Source organism: Manacus vitellinus, unplaced genomic scaffold (genome assembly GCF_001715985.3).
Source record: "Manacus vitellinus isolate BGI_N305 unplaced genomic scaffold, ASM171598v3 scaffold_12_pilon, whole genome shotgun sequence".
NCBI lineage: Eukaryota > Metazoa > Chordata > Aves > Passeriformes > Pipridae > Manacus > Manacus vitellinus.
Window position 1 is genome coordinate 7375972 of NW_021938949.1, and position 21585 is coordinate 7397556.

General features: G+C 46.7%; 1 protein-coding gene across 1 annotated transcript; it reads right to left on the reverse strand.

Annotated features, from left to right (window-relative positions):
• Positions 1–13440: 13440 nt before the first annotated feature.
• Positions 13441–21584, reverse strand: BRAT1 (BRCA1 associated ATM activator 1). The gene is made up of 13 exons (XM_008928158.4): positions 21443–21584; positions 20902–21056; positions 20185–20332; positions 19416–19788; positions 19206–19325; positions 17981–18072; positions 17608–17726; positions 16976–17162; positions 16769–16842; positions 16100–16202; positions 15729–15827; positions 14548–14726; positions 13441–14344 (listed from the first exon to the last, which is right to left on the reverse strand). Exons 1-13 carry the CDS (start codon positions 21567–21569, stop codon positions 13613–13615), a joined length of 2508 nt encoding a protein of 835 aa, XP_008926406.3. The 5' UTR covers positions 21570–21584; the 3' UTR covers positions 13441–13612.
• Between the last annotated feature and the right edge of the window lies 1 nt (position 21585).

Here is a 21585-nt window from a genome sequence, read left to right on the forward strand (position 1 = left end):
CGCAGTCAGCCCTCGTTTGGGGAAGCGCGTTCCCGCAAGAGCCCGGGGCTGAGCAGCGCGGCGGTGCCGGGGGGTGGAAACCCTTTAATCTCTGCTCTAATGAGAGCTGGGCGAGGAGCGGGTGTCTGGAGACCGGTTTTGCCGGCGGCTGGTGCCATCCCCGCCCTGGGAGCCGTGTTTGCATTCGCCTTGATGCCTTGTTCAGAGCATCGCTCCCACATGACCTGGATGCATTTCTGCGTCCCACGATGTCCTTTAATTTGGGAATATTATCTGTTCTTGTAAAGGTTAATTAAAATAAAGGAGTGGATCTCTCTTCCCATTTCTTCATGGCTTCATTTATTCTGCCTTTCATGTTTTGATCCCTTGAGTGCTTTGATCCCTCATTTCTGCCATCCTTAGATGGAAGGAAAAAGGAATACCCTGCCTGGGTATTCCTGGGTAAGTGTGTCCCTAAGTGACATAAACTGAAATTAGGGGAAAAAAACATGTTTTACAGGCTCAGGAGCTGTAGTGCCCAAATGGCATTGGCACACCTGGCACAACCACAGGCTTTGCAAGGGCCAGCAGAACATCCCATTGGAGCCAAGGTGGCCATGGAAGTGCACAGATGCCCATGTGCTGTGCTGCAGGGTTAGCAAGCACCAGGATAAGACCATCCCTGCGTGCTGCAGCCTGTGTTCCCAGGGCCTGCATTGCTCTCAAGGCACTGACAGCATCACTGGTGAAAAACTGCCCTAATTTGCTGCTCTTGTAATCAGGCCGAGGCGAAGCAGCAGCTTCTCCTGGCAGCAGCAGCTGCTCATGAATCCTCCTTGTGGGAAACCTTCCCAAGATTCAGCGTGTGGGGAGGGCAGGAGAGAGTCCTAAGGCCTTGGAATAGCATCCTCTTCCACTTCAGCTGCTACCCCAAGCACAGGAGATGTCCTCTGTGCTGTTTTAATTGGTTGCTGCTTGTAATTAGAGTTTATTTGTATTAATTAACTTCAATTATCTGTTTGTGAGTTGCTCCAAGTACACCATCAACATGTTTAGAACCACACAGCCTCAAGGAGCCAGCTCCTACCTGAGGAAGCTGTGAGCTAAAACCAGACACACTGATAGAGTGTGCTCCAAAAATGCATCATTTTTTTGTTAAGAAACCTATTGTGTAAACTTAATCATTAATAGTTGGCTTAGCTGCCAGCCCACTGACTGACCAGCACAGGTAAACAGGACTACTGTTATTAAATATTCTCATAATGATTCATTTTTCCTGGGAAGGCACAGGAGGAGCTGGGTAGTCCTTGCCCAGGAGAGTTGGCAGTGAGGGAGATGGAGGCAGGGACAGAGAGTGAAGACGAAACAGCCACACAGTCACTCTCTGACTTTTTAGGAGGCAAGTGGTTTTATTAAGAGAAGATCAGCAGAAGGGGGAGGGAAAAGGGAGCAGGAAGGGTCAAAAATTGGATGAGAAGACAACCAGGAGTTAGAGAGGGCAGACACACAGTGAATTGGAGTGGTGGGGATTTGGGGCTATGGAGGGAGTGAAAGGACACCAGGACAGCCACGCTCAGAATTAGCTCAGCTGCAATTAAAGCTGGTCACAACAGAGGCCTGATGCTCACCACAAGTGGCCTTTATCTGCAGTGATCAGCAGCAGTCATTATTCCGCTCTGAACTCAGTTGTTTATGCCGAGTTGTGTTTCCTGGAGAGACCACGATGCGTTGGCTCTGCACAGAAGGATGTAAAGTAGAGAGGCACACGCCTTGGGCAGGTGAGTGCAGGAAACTTCATGGAGCAGCAAGTCCTCAGGGAGAAACAGCATAGAAAAATCCCCAGACTGATGCCTTAGATTGGAATTTAAGCAACTGTAGCTGTTTATCTGAAGAAAATTGTGTAGATACACAAACAGCTCCACAAGGAGAAAAGGCAGGTACCCCACAAGCTGTGTAAGCCAGAGGGAACAGGCACAGCCCAAACCCACAGCTGCAGGCTGAGCCAGACCAACTGAAATGAGAAAATAGGCGTTAATTTTTTAAAGAATAAAGTTGATTAGCTGCTGGAACAAATTACTGGGGAAAGGAAAATCTTCCCATATGATGGTGTTTTCTATTCAAGATAAGATGCCTTTCCTCAAACGGGCTTCAGCCAAGCATGTGTTCTCGGGTTCAGCAGAGCAAGGATGGGGTAAAAGGTAGTGATCTCTGTGAAGAGGTGACTGTGGCCCCACCTAGATTTTAGGAAATGACTCAAAGACTGTACTCTCGATGTGTATTTCTACATCCTTCCTGGATGGTGCTGCTCTGGATTGTCCCCTTCTGAATAGCAGCTGGGCAAGGGCAGCCAGGGAATTACTCAGACCCAGCCTGTCTGATGGGTTTTTTTTTTTGCCCTGTCCTGCCAGCCAAGGTGGAGTGTTTGTGCACGTGAGACTGGTGGTATTGGCCTGTGTTGGGTCTCTCTGTATTTGTCACTCCAGGTGGACATGAGGCTGCTGGAAGCCCGACTGAAGGGAGGTGACCCCAGGCAGCATCACCCAGTTGCTGCAGGGGCTCCTTCCCAGTGGATTGTGCTCTCAATATCAGTGCAGCTGTTTTTCAGAAAGCAAATTGCTCACTGCAGGAGTGAAATATTCTCCTGTTGTTGGAGTTCTGGCTATTCAAAAGTCAGAGTGTTATTTCTGCATGCTTGTAATCCTGAGGCAGTTTCAAAGGGGCCAGGGCACCTCTTCATTTCAGTTTGTGCTGCCACTGCAAAGCATAAATGAACCCAAGCAAACTTTCTGAAAGTTTGGACATGAGCAGCAATCTAGAGAGAGCAATGTGGGTTCAGCTCATGTTCTCTGCCTACTGGTCAGCCACCAAGCTCTGACCTACATTTGGGCAACACCACAGAATTACTAGCAGCTACTTGGTGTTGGTCCTAAAGCAATTGCAGCCACAGCTGGGCAAGGAGCTGTTTCATCTTTGGACTGTGCTGTGCACAAGAAGGAGAATTAGGGAATGCACACACAGAAAAAGCAAGAATCTAGTCTCATGTTGCTGCCTCTATGGAAATGAGGCAACTGCAAAATTTGCTAGGAGGAACAGGCACAAAAGCCAAGGGGTGAGATCTACATATTAATGGTGATGGGAAGGAGGAGAAACAGGACTGACTGGTTTGCAGAGGAGATTGAGAGTTCCCATCCTGGGAATTATTGGGAGGATGTAGCATGGACCTGTCTGGGGACAGGTTCATTCCCTTTGCAAGCTGAAGGTCTGGTGGTTCTGGCAGGCAGACAGACAGTCTGAAGGAGGAGATGAGGAATTAGTAAAGCAGGATTTCACCTTGAACAGGGGAGTTTGAGGGACTGTGGCTGACAAGGCTACGGGAGCTTTGTGCTTCCTGACTGAAATCAGTTGGCTTGGCTCCCTGCCATACGTCAGGGGACACGGAAGGGAGATGAAATGTTCCTTGTCTCCTCCACTGATACCATAAAAATGCAGTGCATTGTGCTGGTGCTGTGGAAAGGCCCCTCCTTTGCCCAGCTGCTGCCTTGGGCACTACCCAAGCTGTCCCATTTCTGTGTCAGGACATGCCCTGTGACTCTGCCTTGTGTCCTGTCCATCACCCTTCCCTACAGGGCCCTATGGATGAACCTCATGGATGAATAGCAACGCGAGTGTGGTACTCGCATTTTTCCCTGATTCCCTTGAGAAACCCAAGTGAGGCAGCTGAGATCAACAGCAATGAAGAACAGTTTTCTTCCCTCAGTAGGAAGTGGCAGAAGAGCAGAAGAGAGCAGCAGGCACCTTCTGGTAGGTGATGGAGTGGGGGCATTGGTGTCCCTAAGGCAGCGCTCGTGCTCCGTCTGGAAACACGATGGACCAGCAAAACTGTCCCTCTCTGCTGTGTCCTGGCACAGTCCAGGCTCTGTTGGCAGGCTTGGGAGGAGCTTTAATGAAAACAAGTGTTTGGCTGGTGCTACTGTGGTGCCACAGACTTTAAGGAACAAACAGAGAGAGCCCAGCCCCTCTTTGATTAGTAAGTGCAATCTGCTGCCACAGCTGATGCTGGAGGAAAAGATAAGAGAGAGAAAAAGAGAACAGTTCTGGAGTCAGAATGAAAACACTGGGCAGAAGATCTGCAGGGGGATGAAAGGGAGCCATTTATTTGGAAATAAGTTGCTAGATCAGGCTTCCATGTGTGTCTGGGCAGCTTCTATTATTATGAGTTTATTCAGAGTTAAGACTTGTTACTGGAGTTGGAGACTCGTGAGAAGAGATGTCAGCCCACAGATTTAGGCAGTACCTGATCCAAGTCTGTCTTGTGCCAGTCTAAGGGTAATTTAAGGGTCTTTTTCAGTTTTTACCACTGGTTTTGTGTTTGAAGTCTCTCTGTAGGAAGCCAGTGTGAATGCTCCATGATTCATTCCCATGAGGAATCATGATTTCAGGTACCCAGATGGTCGCAGAGGCAGAGGAGGGGGCAGATACATATTTTTACAGCAAGAAGAACACAACTTCATTGTACAAATTTGGCCTGGCTTAGAAGATTTGGGAATGTACAGCGTGATTATTTATCTTTTTTTTTCTTTTTTTTTTCCATGATTATTTCCTCTTGGCTCCTGATTAGGCTTTAGGAACACTGAGGAAGGAGGAGGCTGCTGCCTGAACATTCCATCCCAGGACTCAGCCTGGTGTCTGCTCTGCGTGTTCCCTGGAATTCAGCAGAGTCCATTTATTGAGGCCAGCAGAAATAGCATCTCAATTCCTGGTTTCAGAGGAGATGTTAAGTAAGACATAGTTAAATTTGGGATTATTAGTGAGTGAAGAAGGGTAGCTCTTTTTTTTTTAAATAGATCTTTGATAATAGATCCTTGGGCAGAGCACTATGAAGAGGATGAGACATTTACAGATAGGAAACTTCTGATACAATAAATTATTGGGCAGAAGTGAATGTTTGGGAGCATTTCGAGTTTCTATACATGCAGACCTGTCTGGTACCAAGTCCTGCAGTATTTCAGCTCAAGGAGTGTCTTGTTGATGTCACCAGTTCAGGGCTGGGTCACGTCCTGCATTGGCATCTCGGTCTACAGGAATTTGGCATCTCTGTTTTAGGGTTTATCAGAGATTTCCCTCAGACAGAGGTGCAGAGACATCAAGTTTCACATGGTCAGTAATCTGAAACATGCCCTCCCTACAGAATCACTCCCTATAGACGAAGGGAAGTCTGTGAATGAGAGACCTTGAAATGAGCTGTCTGCATAATTAAAACCCTGCAGTGAGATGAAATACGAGATGGAGGGGAGAGATAGTTGGAGGCACCGAGGAACAGAAGCGCTTTCAAGTGTTTTGCTGCAGAGATGGCTGGAGGATTTGCCAGGGGGCTGATTTTGTCCTCGTGCTGTCCTTGGCCAGGTGACAGGTGCTGTGCAGCCGGGTGGACACGTCACTGACCCAGAAACCTCCCCGTGCCAGGACAGGTGGGAGCACTAACCCGAGCTTAGGCATGAGGCAGAGAGGGTTGCAGAGCTTTAAGTCAGAGCTAATCTCTGTTTCTTGTTGGGCTGAGTTTTTGCTCGTGGGTGGGTAGACCACAGCCCAGTTTGCTCTGGGCTGGGTGATGATCCACTTGTGCCTGGTGATGCTACGAAGGAGGCAAAAGGCCAAATGCTGCCATTGGGAACCAACTGTGAATTAACACACGGCGTGTGATTAATGTGCTTTTTAAATGCATTCGTGTCCTGTCGCACTGGCTGCGGATCTTGTGTCACATTTGGTGTTCTCAGAACATTTATTAGCCTTACAGATCCCTTGATTATTGCTTTCTCTTTTATAATTAAGCTATGAAACTCAGCATGGTGCAGCTTATGCAGTATTAATTCATGGCTGGCGTATTCTGCCTGTGCCCTAGGATAAGGCTAAATGCTGGCAGCTGGATTGCTCTCTGCACAGTTGCTATTCTGAAATTTCTTAATATGATTATAAAAATCACATTCTGAGTGCATACGGGCAACTTGGGGCTCAGCACTGCCGGGAGCAGGAGTGGGATGTGGTCTGACTTCCTCAGGAGCAGGATCTGCCCCTGGCAGCGCTGGGAGACGGGGCTTCCTCCTGCCCCAGGTGCTGGCGGATGCTCTCCAGGTGGATGCTGTTAGCTCTGCTCCGGTGCTAATGCAGCCTCACGTGCTTTCCACGCCCTGCTCGCCCTTCTCAGGACATGCCTGTGAAAATGTGAGCCTTGCAAATGGGTTTTTCTTCACTCCTTTTTGTCCTCCTTTTCTTCATGTGAGAGTCGAGCAGAATCCAGGATTTCCTGCGAGGCTGCGGCTCCCCGGCCCCGTTCTGTCGGCAGCAGCTGCCGTGGCTGTTTGAATAGTTTTCTTCCCGGCTGGTTGCTCCTGCCCCCAGCACGACAGTTTAACAGTTTGTGTGGCCATGTGGTGAACTGAACAGGGAACAAAAATAGCATTAAACATGTCTGGTTTACTTAATTTTTTTTATTTTCCCCTCTCCTGGGAACTAGCTGTGGGAGTGACTGTGCTGAAGAAACTGGAGGCTCAGTGCTACTGGGAGGGAAGTGACTGGAATGACCCAGCCCCAGTGCCCCAAGCACTGCTGGTCCAGAGGCAACAGCTGGAAGGCAGAATTCATGAAGTCTTTGCTGGGCTGAGTGTTAGGCCACTTGCTGTTTCCATTGGGTAAATCCAAGCAGCTCCAGCAGCTCTGCCCACGTCTCTGGGTCTCTACAGCTGCTGGAAGTCCTACCAAACTTCAGATGTGAGGTCAAAGTGCTGAGGTGCCAACTACTGAAGAACACCTGTGTCAGTGTTCCACACCTGCTCTGGACATGAGGGAAGCAGCTTGGAAGCTGAAGGGTCCATGGACCACAGATTCCATAACAGAATGGCAGTTCCTCTCTGCAGTGTGTGTGTTACACACACCCACGCTGCACAGATTATTGATTATTACTAATCAAACCACTTCTGTAGGGACCCAAGTGCTGATCATCTCAAAGCTGTTTCAAAAACCAGTGCCAAGCCCTACGTGCAGGATGTAAAGCTGTAGTGCAGAAACTCTTTGAGCTCAGACGTTTCCATGGAGATGAATCTTTGATCTCGTTGTAATAAATAGAGGGCGGAGAAGATGCTCCCAAACTAGGGAGGAAGGCAAGGCTGATCCCTACGGGGCAGAAGTTCTCAACAGGAATTAGGATGACAGGAGGTTTCTCTCTCTCTCTGTTTTCCCCCTCCATGATGCCATGTCTGTGGCAGTGGCAGAGTTGAGCTCTCTGCCCGCCAGCACCGCAGAGCACGCGGGGGACGTGCCTTCCAGCCAGCCAGCCAGACGGCACACTACACCTTTGAGCTGCCTAATCTAATGCTGCTGAAAAGTCAGACCTTTGTCTGCACAGCAATACTCACCCTGTGCTGCGGGATTTGGAGAGCAGTGACACGGGGTTTTAGTACCAGTACGAGACACGCTCGTTTTCTTGGCTGTGGTGAAGGAATCTGAGGGATGAGAACAGCCGGGGAAAGTGCTGTGTTTATGGATAAAATATGGAGGGACAAAAAAAAAATCACATTTTACTCTGTCACAGTGTGCAAAATAGAAGCATTTACCATGCTGACATGGAGATAAGTGACCACAGGCAACAGTCAATTGGCTTTATCCACACGGATGAGCTTTGACCGCACCGAAAACTCGTGTGTTGTTAGAGCTGTCAGCAGGATCAGGGCTCTTACTCCTGGCACTGGAAACAGAGGCTTCTGTGGATGGTGCAGAGGAGAATTCATTAGGAAAGGGTATAATTATCTTCAGTAGTCACTGAGAACTGCTGCTTGGGGTGACTGTGGCCACACACACCCTGGCAGGACGTTTCATGCTATGATGCTCTGCACTGGCAGCTGAAGATGATCCCGGTGTTTGATCCCAGCATGGATCTGCCGTACGGCTCCCAGGGGTGTGTTGTGGGGGGGGGTTGTCCTGAACTGTGTGTGCTGAGCTGTGTGTGCTGAGCTGTGTGTGCTGAGCTGTGTGTGCTGAGCTGTGCTCGCCTGTTGGTGCATTTCTCGCTCCGTTTGGCAGCCGGGTGGTGGCTTTTCCTGGTCACTTCTGCTCTGCTCACACACCACTGACAGATCCGTCTCTTTGTCCCCGCTGCCAGCGCGGCCTCGAACAGGTTCTTCTGCAGCATGTAGGAGTACGTGGGGTGAGCAAGATACTGTGCACAGCCTGCTGCAACACTGCTTTTCCTCTTTTTAAACAAATAATCTTTCTTGGATGGGTTTTGCTGCCAGTTGTGCTAATTAGGGTCTCTTTAATTTAGGGGTTTGCAATACCGCACCCAGGTAAAATGGTGCTTTGGTCCCACCACTCCTTTCACTGGAGCAAGTGAGCCCTTTGTGCCTTGCTGGATCTCAGGCTCCTGAACAACTCAACCATCACTTCATGTAATTTTAAATTTAGAGTTTAAATACTTTATTTATAAGGCTATGTGTTGTTTGCAGCTCCAAGATGTTATAATTTTTTCCAAATATTGCAGAAAGCTTCAGTGGTTGAACAAAGCCCACAGGTTCACTTTAGAAGCCGACAGGTGGGGTTTTCTGCTGATTTTGTTGTTGTTGTTTCACATGACTCTCTCTGAAAATGCTGTCACTAGCTCCCTGTTTGTCAGAAATGGACCACTTAGCTGAGAAAGACTTGTTGTTGTCTTATGTACTACTTCACTGGGAAGAAAATATGTTGAAGGAGTATGCAATATTAAAAGTATTTTGAATCAGAATCACTTCAGCTGCTTTCAGTGGAGGCTTTAGCCTTGTTTTCATGGGGGTCTTTGTCAGAACCTAAAGCACAAAATTCTCTGATAGGTCAAAGTTAAGGTTACCAGACAGTAATGAAAACAGCATTTTTATCCTCAATTACATGGACAAGACAGGATTGCTGTGCAGCCACAGCTGTTTTTCTCAGGGCTGTGACAAGCCTGTATGGATGCTGTCACTTAGCAACCATTGCCATTTGTGTTTTAACTGCAGCTTTTTTGTTGTTGGCACATAATAAGAGTTGTAATCATGAGATCAGTCCTCTCAGGGGTGTTTGTTACTGGGAGTGATGGGCTCCAGGGCTCACCTGTGCCCCAGCCTATAGGAGCTAAATCAGAAGAACTTCAAGTGCAATGGCTAATGCAGCTTAATAAGGGTTTATTTTCGAGCTGGCTTGGCTGGGCCAAGTCATGTTTCAAGACCTACAGCCTGGATTCACCATCTGCCAGACCTGGCTCTGCAGCTCCTTCATGCTGGTCACAGCCCAGCCCAGAAGCTGGTTTGAGGCCAAAGATCAGTGGTGAGAGACCAGCCAGGACAAGCCTGGATGTCCCTGAGCACAGCAGCATGAGCTCCCTGCTCCCCTCTACTGACCCAGCCCGAAAGCTTGGGGAATATGGGGTCAGTGGAGGCTGGAAATGTGAGACCTGAGAGATAATGAACTGGGAGAACTGAAGATCTGAAGGTTATCTACATCTTAAGGGTAATTCCCACCTATCTTGCACTGACAAGGAGGGAAAATGGTCAGACCTGTGACAATTCAAGCCCCAACACTTTACAGGAGCTGTTTAAGGTTGTGGTTTTACTTTACACCTGGTCTGATCTAATAGAGCAACATCTCTCAGAGGAGTGGGTGCACCCTCTGACCCAGACAGTGAGCCCCTGCCCTGGCACAAGAGTTTAACAACCAGGCAACTGGGGAGTAACTTGGTTTGGATGGATTTGTTTTGGAGGCAGCAGTGTGAAAGGCATCTTTGCAGCCCTGTTATATGTTTATTATAACGTAAATAAACACTCTCAGCTGCAGAGACTCGGTATTGATATCACGGACAGAAACGCTGTTTTCTTCAGCTTTATTTTGCTCTGAGGTGAACCTTTGTGTAATTGCACCTGTGGTTCTGCAGGGACTCTTGATGAGGACTCCTCATTTCCCCTTCCACCAGGGGATGAGGTATGAGAGTACCCACGATGTGTGTGTTTCCTTACAGCTTTGTTCCACCTCGTTCAGACGGACACACTGCTCCTTTGAATCCCATTTCTCCGTGTGCTGGCTCGAAGGTTAAAGGCAAGACCTGTCCTGTCTGTGGAGCAGCACAGCTGACGCAGGCTGAGGTCTGGCTGCGTTGAAGTGGTGCTTTATTTCTCAGCAGAGGACAAAAACCACTGCTCAGAAGGGAAATGACACAGAGCTGCTGCCACTGGTATATTTTTCCATTGTAAATTGCTGAGACCTTCTGCAGTGAAGTTGGTTGATGAGTTTCCTCTCTAGTGCACAGTGGTTTTTAGAAGCCTTGATGAATATGCATTGAAAGGTAGAGCAAATTTTATTGGAGATGTACAGAAGAAAATTGCAAAGATGTGCATGAGCTGATCTGTAATCACAGGTCACATACACCTAAGCTAAAGCAACGGCCTTAGTCATTTATGGACCATTTTTTTACTAAGTTGTGCAATTAGTATAATTAGGCAAAGAATATTCTTTGTACTGTAAATGTCTAGTGTATTAAACCAGAAAATTAGCAGCCATTCTTTTGGCAGCTTTCATAAAGCCATTGCTTGTGTAGGGCTGAGCCAAAGATGCTTATTCTCTCCTGTGTCTGCCTGAGCCTGAGCAGTTAAAGGATAAATCCTTTCTTCAGAGCTTTGTTGAAGTGTGTTGAAAGCAACTCTAAGAATTTCATACCTGTGTACAGATCAGACAACATAATTTAACATTGCCCCTATGCAGATAAAGAGCTGAAATGAGCTTTGTAATCTTTTCCTTTCACAGTACCAGCCACCAGAGATGTAATTTCTTTCTGATCTGTGATGTTCTGCGTTGATACCACCTGGATTGCCACTGCCTGCTTTTCACAGCACAATCTAAAGGAAACGACAGTTCCGATTCTCGCTGCCTCTTGCGTTAAACGAGGCTCACGTCCGGCCACAGCCGCTGCCAAATCAGCTGGGTTGTGTTTGTGCGTGTGTTGGAAAAGCTCTCGGTGGTGCCTCCTGCAGGAACCCAGCACAGCTACAGCGCTGGCGGGGTGAACGCAGCAGTTTCCACAGAAATCCATCCCAAAGAGGCAGCTTTGAACTTTCTCCTGTGCCTGTAACAGCAGGTCGGGCAGCCCCGCTCCCTCCCCACGTCCCTGGAGTCCTCGGTGTGTGACAGGAGCGAGCTGGTGTGCAGTTTATGGAGTTATGGATGGCTGTTGTCGTGCTGTGAAGTGGTGAGTAGCAGCAGCACTTGTTGGAGTGAATGCTCAGGATGCATCTGGGGGAAACCAGTCTGCCAAGGATGGGCTCCTTGGGAGCTAATCCTTCCCCAGAGGGGCACCATGACCACAGCCCCTTGGCAAGACATACCACAGGGTGTAACTCTTAACCCAGCAGGAAGCTGTGTGGCTGGGATAAGGATCTTGTGGAGGTGCAAAACAAGCCTTGGTAGATAAGAAGTGGGTTTAAAATGAGTTGGCAGTGTGAGCAAGTGGGGTAGGGCTTGTATGAGTCCTCAAATGTGCAAAGATGGGCATCCTAGAGAGGTTATACCAGCATGATGGATGATCCACATTGGTGCACGTTCACAAATCAGGTAGCTAAATTTCAAGCTCACAAATCCCATCCCATCATTTCTTGTAGAAAGAATTGTTAGTTTTTAATTTGCCTTCCTCTCCCTTAATCCCTCTAGTCCCTGGCATTTGTTCTGCACACTGTTCAGATGTTCATGATCCTTCCTGTCTCTCCCAATTATCAGGTGCAGGATGTCAGTGCAAACACCTCAGTGTTAATAGGACTCCACTGTAACTGGAGCAGCAGAGAAAACAAAGTAAGGCAAAGCTCAGAGAGAGAGGGAATCACAGAGTCAGCTCTGAGTCACATAATTGCTGGAGGTGGAGACCTGTTTTTAATGAAAGATGAAGCGAGTCATTAATACTCCTCCTAGAGATAAGGAGCCCTCCCAGTTTGTTATACATTTAAGTTTTAGTGTACAAGCACCCTGTGTATAAACATCACTTTGGACTGCAATTTGGCAAATGTTATAAACTTAATGTCACCATCACCCCAGCTGATTAAAACAAAAAAAAGTCCCATAAAAAATTAATAGGTCTGGGAGCTGAGAGACCTCAGTAATAAGCAGTGAGTTTCCCTTCTGTAACAACTCACTGTTTCGATTTGCTGATATCTGAATAATTCCTTGGAGCGTCCTGAACTGCACAGCCCAGAAATCACAAGTTTGAGTGCTGAATGGGAAGGAGCTGTTTACACAGCAACCTGCTGTCTCCTTTCCTGGAGCATATCTGACCTACTGTCAACACAGAATGCTGGTTTTGGAACTGTAAATCCCTTCACTAGAACTCCACAAACAATCCACGCTTCTTTAAAAGCACATCCCTTCCCTCTCACTAACCCTTTCAGTTTCTGAGACGAACACAGTGGCAGGAAAAGGCCTGAATTTTATTCTCCTCTGCCCTTTGCCAGGTGTAGACCCTGCTCAAGTAGAATTGTGTATCAGAAGCAGAGCTAGCCTCTCCTAATAACAGCTGCTGGTAAAACACCCAAGGGCTCTGTCACACATAAAGCTGTGCTGACTTCATCAAAAGGCACAGAGTAAATCTTCAGCCTCACCAGCAAAAGATCCAAACTACATCTCACCCCATTGTGTTGCTGCAGGGATAATATTGCAAGAGGAGATTGCAGAAGTCCTTTCACTGCATTAGATGCTACAGCCTCCACTAGCCTAAAATGAGTGTGGTGTTCCTGCCCCTACACAAGCAGCAGGAGGGTGAAGGATGCTCAGTAACACCTCGGCGATGGAAAAGGAGACAGCGTGGTTTGATCTACTGGAAAAGGTACTGTTTTTTTTTTTTTTCTAGATTGAACAAAGCTTCTTAGCACATGGCAAGACACTGAAGTGAGTTGCAAACTAGTCTTTCCTGAGTTTTTATGAAATTGGCAATTTTTTCTCAGAAAAGTGTTGCCATTCACACTCTAGCTGCTGTTTTCTGATTGTTTGCCAAAGCTAAGCATAGATCAAATTTATCATGAAAAAGCTGCAGGTGTCAGTTTCTCTTACAAGTTAAGAAACTATCCCAGTGCTTCAGGAATGGAGAAGCACTGGAAAAAAAAATCAGCAAAATGGACTTGCTTATGGCTTCAATTAAAACCAAAGTCAGCACGTTATTGTCGCTGCTGAGATCAAACAAGTATATGGTCTACAGAAGACAATTTGTAAGGCTAAGGATGATCAGCTTTTTACTCCTTAAATCCCACCTTCTGCTCTAAAGGTCAAAACCAGTCTTCATCAGTTTTAGCTACTCTTGCTCTGAAAGGAGCCCACAGCCTGTTTTCAGTCACTGTTTTGTTTTTTTCAAATGATTCCTTACGGAGGCATGGTCAGGTGCTTTCTTAAAAGACACACAACTTAAAAAAAAAAGAACAAATGCAATTCTCATGTTTTTACTTTGAAAAAGAAACCACTGTTTATTGCAAACTACACTTTTTAACAAAAAAAATTATCAGTATTAAAGAAAAGATTTTCTAACCCATTTAACAGCTAACAAAACCACCCTTCTCCTCCAGAAGAAAACTGCTTAAGCACTGCTCCCTCAGAGCAAGAAATGTCTTCAGTAACAGTCGACTTCATTCTCCTCTATTGTCCCCATAGTAGCAAGGATGTCCTGTAAGAGGGACTGAGGGCTTTCTTCCACATGGTCACTACTTTTATTTAGCTCATCATGTAGCTCTAGTAAGTCTATTGCACCCAAAGCTACCATCATGCTCTCTGGATCTTGAAAATCCACCCCGTTACCACCATCTGTGGGAAAGTTCTGGGCCAGAGAACCCTGTCTTAGTGTCCTCTGTAACCAGGCAATGCCACGTCCTGCAGGTGAATCTTCAATCTCTTGTGGATTCTCCAAAGTACTCACTGGATAGAAATTCCCTCTTAGGCCAATCAGGATGTCACAGGCTCTCTGCCCCACTGGTTTGTCACAGTCACACAACGATCGAAACAAAAAGCCGAACAGTTTTGCTCGGCAGAACACCCTCAGCAGCTCGTTCTGAGGGGTGGAACTGGTGACTGCAGAGGAGACAGGAGCATAGGGGCACTCAGAAAGGCCAAGCTGGCAAATGGTCTGGCTACAGAAAACTTCAACCAGTTCCAAACCACCAAGTCTGACTTCCCAGTCCAAGTCATGCTCCACAGTTTGGATGACTCTGGAGACGAACTGCTCTGTGTCTTCCAGCTGAGCTGTGCAGCCTTCTCTCAGCCACTTGGTGAAGATGCTGATCACAGCCCTCCTAGGAAAGCCCTCAGAGTCTGTTGACAAGATTTCTTGAAGCTTTGCTACAGTGCTCTAGATGCAAAAAGACAAAAGAGAAAGCACAGTGAGGGGAGAAACATGCAAAGAAACAAGAACAGCAGAAGTACAAAATCTTGTCACTACTGGTTGTTAAATCTGCCTGCATGAGCCTGCAAATGACTTGTGGAAAAAAAGTTATAAGTAATACAGCAGTGCATTGATGGGTAGTTCTGCTTGTGCAGAGGGAGTTATCATACCTCTTTGTTATACTGATTCCCTGCTACAGGTGGTTCCGGAGCAAAGTAAGTAACGAAGGCCAGGTGTCCCACAGCAGTCACAGCACTCGCCCGCACGTAGCTCTCTGGATCCTCCAGCAGATTTTCTGTAAGCCTTGGCACCTCTGAGGACAGCAGACACTGCCTGAACCCATCCTGGTCTGTAAACAAGACAGCAAGCCAAAGAAGTGGGGCATTATTCTCTCTGAGCATGAAGCTGTTTCCAAAGCAAACAGCTCTTTGCGTCATACAAGGATGCCCACTGCCTGCAGGGACAGCTGCCAGTGAGACGAGCCTCTGCAGAGACCAGGCAGCTGCTCACAAGAGCACAGATGCTCTGTGTCAGGCTCCCCATTTCCCAGCAGCTTGGTGACTTTCAGTCAAGCTCTGCTAGACATTGGAACTTGGAAAATTGCACTTACAGTTGTTTTAGCAGCAAGAAAAAACTTTCTGCGGGCAAGCGGGGACATGGTTTCAGCCTCATCAAACTTATGCCTTTGTTTAAAGGAAGAAAAAGTAGTCCTCCTTTCTTGTTGTCAAGGCATATGGCAGAGAAAACAAAAGGAACAACAGCACTTAGAGGGGCTGCAGGGTAAACTGCTAATGCAGCTGAGTGTGCTGAATGCTTCCTTTGTGACCTGGGGACAACAGCAGTCGACAACTTCCACCATCACTGAGCTACCACAGGAAAATTAACATTGCTTCAGTGCTACCTGCTGCAGAGCCTGAGCTAGCAGTAAAGTGGAAACCAGTAAATAATCCAGAGCATGCAAAGCAGGTCTATGTTTTTAACCTTCTAAAGCCCAGCCCCCAGCCTGCTGATAGAAACCAGGCTCCACTGCAGAGCAAACTGAAAAAAGGGAAAGTATTATCTGCCATTAAGCACTGTCACCTGCCTTGACATACATGTCTCAACACCCTTCAGTTTAACTCACCAAAACTGCCATTAAGGCAGGCACAGCAATCTGAGTTCAACAGAAAAGCAGGATAAGTTTATTAATATTTTTGTCAGATTTTGATCATGATCTAAGAGTAAAAATCTTGACACTTCTTTCTTTTCTTAGCCCTCCAGTTACAGGTCAGAAGATGCTTTACCAGCCCGACTGACTTTCACATTAAAAGAAGTACTCTTTCAATCTGAACTGTTAAATCTTTGTACCTACCTTTCAAGCATTTAATCATGGCAGTGAGGAACTCCAGAGAAGAATCTCTTACTTCCCAGCAAGGACTGCACAAACGCTTCTGCAGCACCACAAACACATCTGTAAAAGCCAAGTGACAAGCCTGAATGGACATGAAAGGTAACAAGCCTTACTGAAGCCATCACTGTACAACCTCCACATCCCTTCATCTGATGCAATCCCTTTTGCTCTGTGCTTCTACCAGAGTGCTTCAAAGCACTATTTGGGCAGCTAAACTTGAATTTAACATAATTGTGAACAAGTCAATCCTAAGTGCTTTGAGCAGGATAGGTAGGGAAGAGCAGATTTCATATATGCTACTAGCTGCTGTTTGTCTCAAATAGTTTAATTACCTTCCAAAATCTTCTCAGTTTGTTGGCACTGACTGTTGGAGCAGGACAGTTCCTGCAAGCGCACCAACCACTTGGATGTAGCTTGAAAGGCTTTCTTTAGAACCTGAAACAATGTAAAGCAGATTTATTTTACTACAGGAGGAGGCAGTGTGGCCTTTATGCCATTAGAAGTAAAATTCATTTTAGCCTTAAACTTACGGAGCAATTCTCAGACTAAATGAGTACTTACAAAGAAGTAAGCCACAAATAAGTAGTGCTTATATATAATTTCTAACAAACACACAGAAAATGCCTGTTCTCAACTTATTATTCTGAAGTACCTCCAGCTTTTGATTTGCGGTTCTCATTGGAGTCATTTGAACAAGACAAAGCAAGAAAACAAATTCCCTTATGCAAAGAATTCAATACTTCATGGCTGTGTCAGGTTGAGTTTGTCAGTGCTACTCTTAGATGTGATGGCTCCTGTCTTCTCAAGGACACTCACTGCATTGCTCAGTTACTCTCTCATTACAATTTTAGCTATTTCCTAAGCCATCCAGAACCAAGACAAGTCTCCTACATATTCTGATACAAACTATGCTAAGAAACAACCATGGTCAGAATTTCTCAGGATTACATCCCACTGGGGCAAGCTATTAGATATGGATGTGTCCTTAGTTCTGCACTCACAGTAGGGCTGGTGTTTGGACTCTCCAGGTATGCCAGAAGGACATCAAACAGATTTCCTATGAGTGTGTCACAGCCTGAAACCGAGAAAACAAAACTAAAGCACCAACACTGAGAGAAGGAGCATCCCAATCCCAATTCAACTGCTGAAATACAGAAAGACTCAGGACTGTAAAACTGTTTTGGAGGAGAAAGCGACGATTAACTCACCTTTTTTCTCTGAGAGTGCTGCAAGGACATCGAGAGCTGACTTTTGCACCCTGAAACAATTGATCAAGTTTCGGCTTATTGTGGTTCCCAGAGGGGAAGCAGGACTCAGGAGGCCATTACAGAATTGTAATATTGCCATGAGAGAGCGCAGCAAGGACACACAGGGTAAATCCACTCTTAAATGTTTCTAATGGGTGAGAAAGAAAAAAAAAAGAAAAGAGTTTCCTGCAGAAATTCCAAGTGTGTACAAAGAGTTTTTGGTCAGGAAGGAGTGAAATCTGCAATTTCTAGAGGGTTCTTGAGGTAGCACAATGTTAAGAAGTACAAAAAAATTATCTTTGTTTTTTTTCACTGCATCAATAATTGCAGTAGGAGGTATGGTAACAAAGCTTGTGAAGATGGATTTAGAACTTACGTGCAGTCCTTCTTTACAAGCCTCAGTATTGTTCTGTTTTCATATTTGAAAGGTTTTTGCTAATATTTGCTAATTTCTTTAATCTATGGAAGCCCTCACTGTCAACTCCTCTCCATGTTCTATTAAAGCTCTACTGCAAAAATTTGCAACCAATCTTAACATTGTCTTTCAAGGACCAATTTGATCCCCAGGCTTTTTTCCACTCTCTGAATGTTACCAAAGACAGCAGCTTCTCCAGGTGAGCCAAGGTCTGACACAGGAGACCAGCACAAGATGTCTTGGAGGACAGAAGACTTTCAACAGTGACAGGATCACTAACAGACTCATCCAGCAAACCTAGAGGACCAGAGAAGGGAAGAGCTCAAGTTGTTATTGAGCACAAAAGACTGATTTTCAAAGTTAATCAAGATATTCAGTGATGTAGTATGAATATCCCTTCAAATGCAACTGTCAGTAGGATGCTGCACTTTATCACAAACACTGCTACTGTCCTTGACTTGTTCTACTCTTTCACCTCCAGTTTTGCCTGCACCAGACCCTTGAAACACTGGCAAGCAGACTGGCCTCTAACTTTTCTCTCACAACTGTACCTGCATATTCCAGAGGCTGGGAGGCTGCTCTCAAAATACAGTCCATTGGCTGAAGTAGAACAGTCAGTGCCTGAATCCTCACATCTTGTGGGCTTCAAGGAGAAAACAGCAGTTACCAAAACAAGAACACTTCAATTCCTTCCCAAATGTCTGCCCCCAAATTCTGAACAGAATAATGATTTTTATGCAGGCTTTTAACCAAGCCAGCAATGACAGAGCAACAGAAGCAGTATCACAATCTGAGCCTTCTTCCAAGCTTCCCTTGCTAACTGAAAGCAGAGGAGAAATGGCTCTGGAATTTAGAAGGAGCTTTATCAAGGTATGCAAATAGAGAGTGGGATCCTGTGTAAGAAGGAGGCTGAGAGGGAAGTGTTTCTTGTCAACAAAATGGTGTCCTTCTATCTTAAAACATAAGTGTTACTTAGCCTGTAAACCAGAATCTGTATATGCTGTATTCATCTGATGATTTCTTGATACTTTTTCACTACCTAGAGGGCAGTTATGGAGCAGGTGCAGGCAGACTTCTCAGAAGTGCACAAGATGTGAATCTTAGATTGCAACAAGGTAGATTCCAACTGGGTACACAGAAAATACTTTTCATAGTGAAATGAAACTGCAACAGGTTGCCCAGAGAAGCTGTGGAATCCTCATCCTTGGGGATGTTTGAAGGGTGAAGGCCCTGAGCAACCTGACCTGCCTTTGAAGTGAACCCTGCACTGAACAAGAGGTTAAACTAGATCACTCCTACAGGTTCTTTCCAACTTCAGTTATTCTACAACTGTCTCCAGAGTCTCCAGATCCCTACTTCTGCTGGACAGAGTGAAAGCTCTTACACTAGCCAGGGTTTTTGTGAAAGGGAAAATGGAACAGGCTACTAGATTTGACAGGCAGCCAAATGGTGTTCATCTCAGTCAACCTTGGCAGTATAGTTACTGGAATTTGCTATTTCTTCCTGGAATTGGCTGGCTGTAGGTAAGATGCAAGAGTATACACATAACAAGATGCTGGCTCCTTTAATCTCTCTCTCTTTGAAACTGTATTATCCTTACTATCAGTACAGCCTGAAGTCTGTTAGTTACTGGCATGACTCTTGGCAACCAGTCTCACATATTAAACAATGTAACAGAAAATGCAGTGAGGATAATAACAGTTCCTGGAAAGACAGCAGAGATCTTAGTACAGAAACATCTGCAGAGAGTAAAAATTTCATTGCAGTAAGTCCTACCATTTGCAGAGCTTCAGAAGTCCCACTGCCAAAGGACATGCTTGTACTGGGGTTAAGTGTTCCAGAGCAGAAGTTACTAATGCCCAAAAACTGCCTTCAGTGTCACAAAACACAGGGGACCTGAGAAGAAAGAAGTGTAAGTTATATATCCTATTACACAGTGGAAAACAGATATATATGACCACGGGATCCAAGGTGCCAGATCCTTACCGTGCCACGTTAAGCAAAAGGTTTGCCAGCATGTGCTGTGCTTGAAGAGTCTCTTCCATCAGAAAGGATTCTATTTGCTTTGCTATGTCTGACCAAAGCACTTCAGTCCATGCAGCATAACAACTGCCAAACAAGCTGATTAACAGCTTTAGTGACTGCTCGATGTGAGAGGCAGAGCCGGACTGAAGGGAATCTTCCACGTGCTTTTTAATCATCTGGGCACACGCTGGCCACTCACAGTCCTTTGGGCTGAGAGGTTTAGATGTTTCAGACTCTACAGAGAAGGTGAGCATGTGCACCAGGAGCTGACTGGCAGCTGAAGCAACAAACAGGCTGGGATCCCCTTGCAGAGCGAAGATCACGTCCATGCCTCCTGTGGGAAAACAGAACAAGTCACTGGAGGAAAAAACAACGGCGTTCCTATGGTGAGGTGGAGCCTTGTTGAACTCCAACCACGTGTGACTCTAACTCAGGTACCACACAGCTTTAAATGGTGGTGGTGGAGTTTCTTATCTTTTATTTTGGAGCCTCTACTCAAAGTCAGCCAGTCCTTAACAATAAGCAAACAAAATAAGAAAACCGTTTGCAGATCCTCAATGGCCTTGGTGCTTTTGACAAATGGCTTATTTTAACTCTTAAATAAAGGAAGACTCCTCTCGCTCATTTGACATGTGAGCAACTGGAATTTGACATCTGAGCAAACACCTGACTGGAATGGAAGGGACACAGAGAATCTGGGGAGTGAGTTAGCAGAGCTGGCAGTACTCACCCCCGCTGCAGAGGAAGTGCAGGGCGGGTTGGTGGTGCACCATGCTGTGCACTCCCTTGACCCAACCGCTGCGCACCGACGCGTCCTCCCACACTGCACGGCCCCGGGGCCCGTCCTGGCCAAACAGCCTCCCCAGCAGCTTCTCCTGCTGAGGCCAGAGCAGAACACAGAGGAAACGGTGAGCAGAGGGGCTAAAGGGGAGAGGGGAGGCTGCTCTGTCCTCCAGGTCAAGAGTATCGAGGGTAGTGAAAGATTCTCTTGCTAGAAGTACCACGAAAATAGAAAAATTTCAGAATGCCAGGCTTAAACTCAACGTATGGCTCTCTCAGGGATTAAGCAACAGAGTTGTTCAGTACCAAAACTGCTTGTTTTTCAGGTGCTAGAGACAACTTCTGTATATCATGAGTTGGTATACATCAACTTATATGGAATGGAACTTGAATGGAACTTATCAGTTCCATTAGACTGCTCTATGCACTTGTACACATCTCTTCCCTGTGAATGAAGCCTTTCGGGTTTTGTACTATAAATGTATTTTAGTGTAGAAAGTAGGGCTTTATAAAGCTCTCTCATTTTTGCAGAGAATCAGAAACCTCCTGTCAACCTACTATAGAGGGAAAATGACATGTTAGTGCAGTTTAAATCTACAGGATCAGTCCAGGGATTCAGTGCTGTACAGAGGCAGAGTTATCCCATAATCTCAGGTGGCTGACTCACCTGCAGGTGCTGGAAGCGGTTTTCGGAGGCAGCGAGTATCCCAGCCAACTGCAGGGTGAAGGACAGGATGCTGGGGCTGGGCTCGGGCAGGGCCAGCACGGAGCTGATGAGCTCTGTCAGACACGGGTTGTCCTGCACCAGCTCCACAGTCGGGTCTAGTGGTGCCAGAGAACAGCAGGTCACTGCCAGGACTGTCCCTCCCACTGAGGTGATTCCCTGAGCTGAGGTAACCCCTAACAACTCTTAGAACTGAGGATTTTGGGTCCAAGCCCAGGTGTAGCCTCAGCTACTAAACAGCGTTTTCAGGTGTCTCCGAGGGGACAGCACCTCAGAGGGTCGCGGAGTCTTCCTCTCTGCAGACATTCAAATCCCACCTGGACGCGTTCCCGTGTCACCTGCTCTGGGTGGCTCTGCCTTGGAAGGGGACTGGACTGCAGGATCCCCAAAATTCCCTTCCAACCCAAATCACTTCGTGATGGACCTTCCCCCACGGTGCTGACCCGCCGCCCTCCCTCCCCTCGGCCCGGCCCCCGGCGCTCACCGAACCACGTCAAGCTGCGGAACCAGTCCAGCAGCTTCTCCAGGCAAGTGTCGTCGAGGCCGGGCTGCCGCGGGTCGGCCAGGGCGGCGCATACGCCGGGCAGCAGGACGGCGCACTCGCGGGTCATGGCGAAGCGGCGGCGG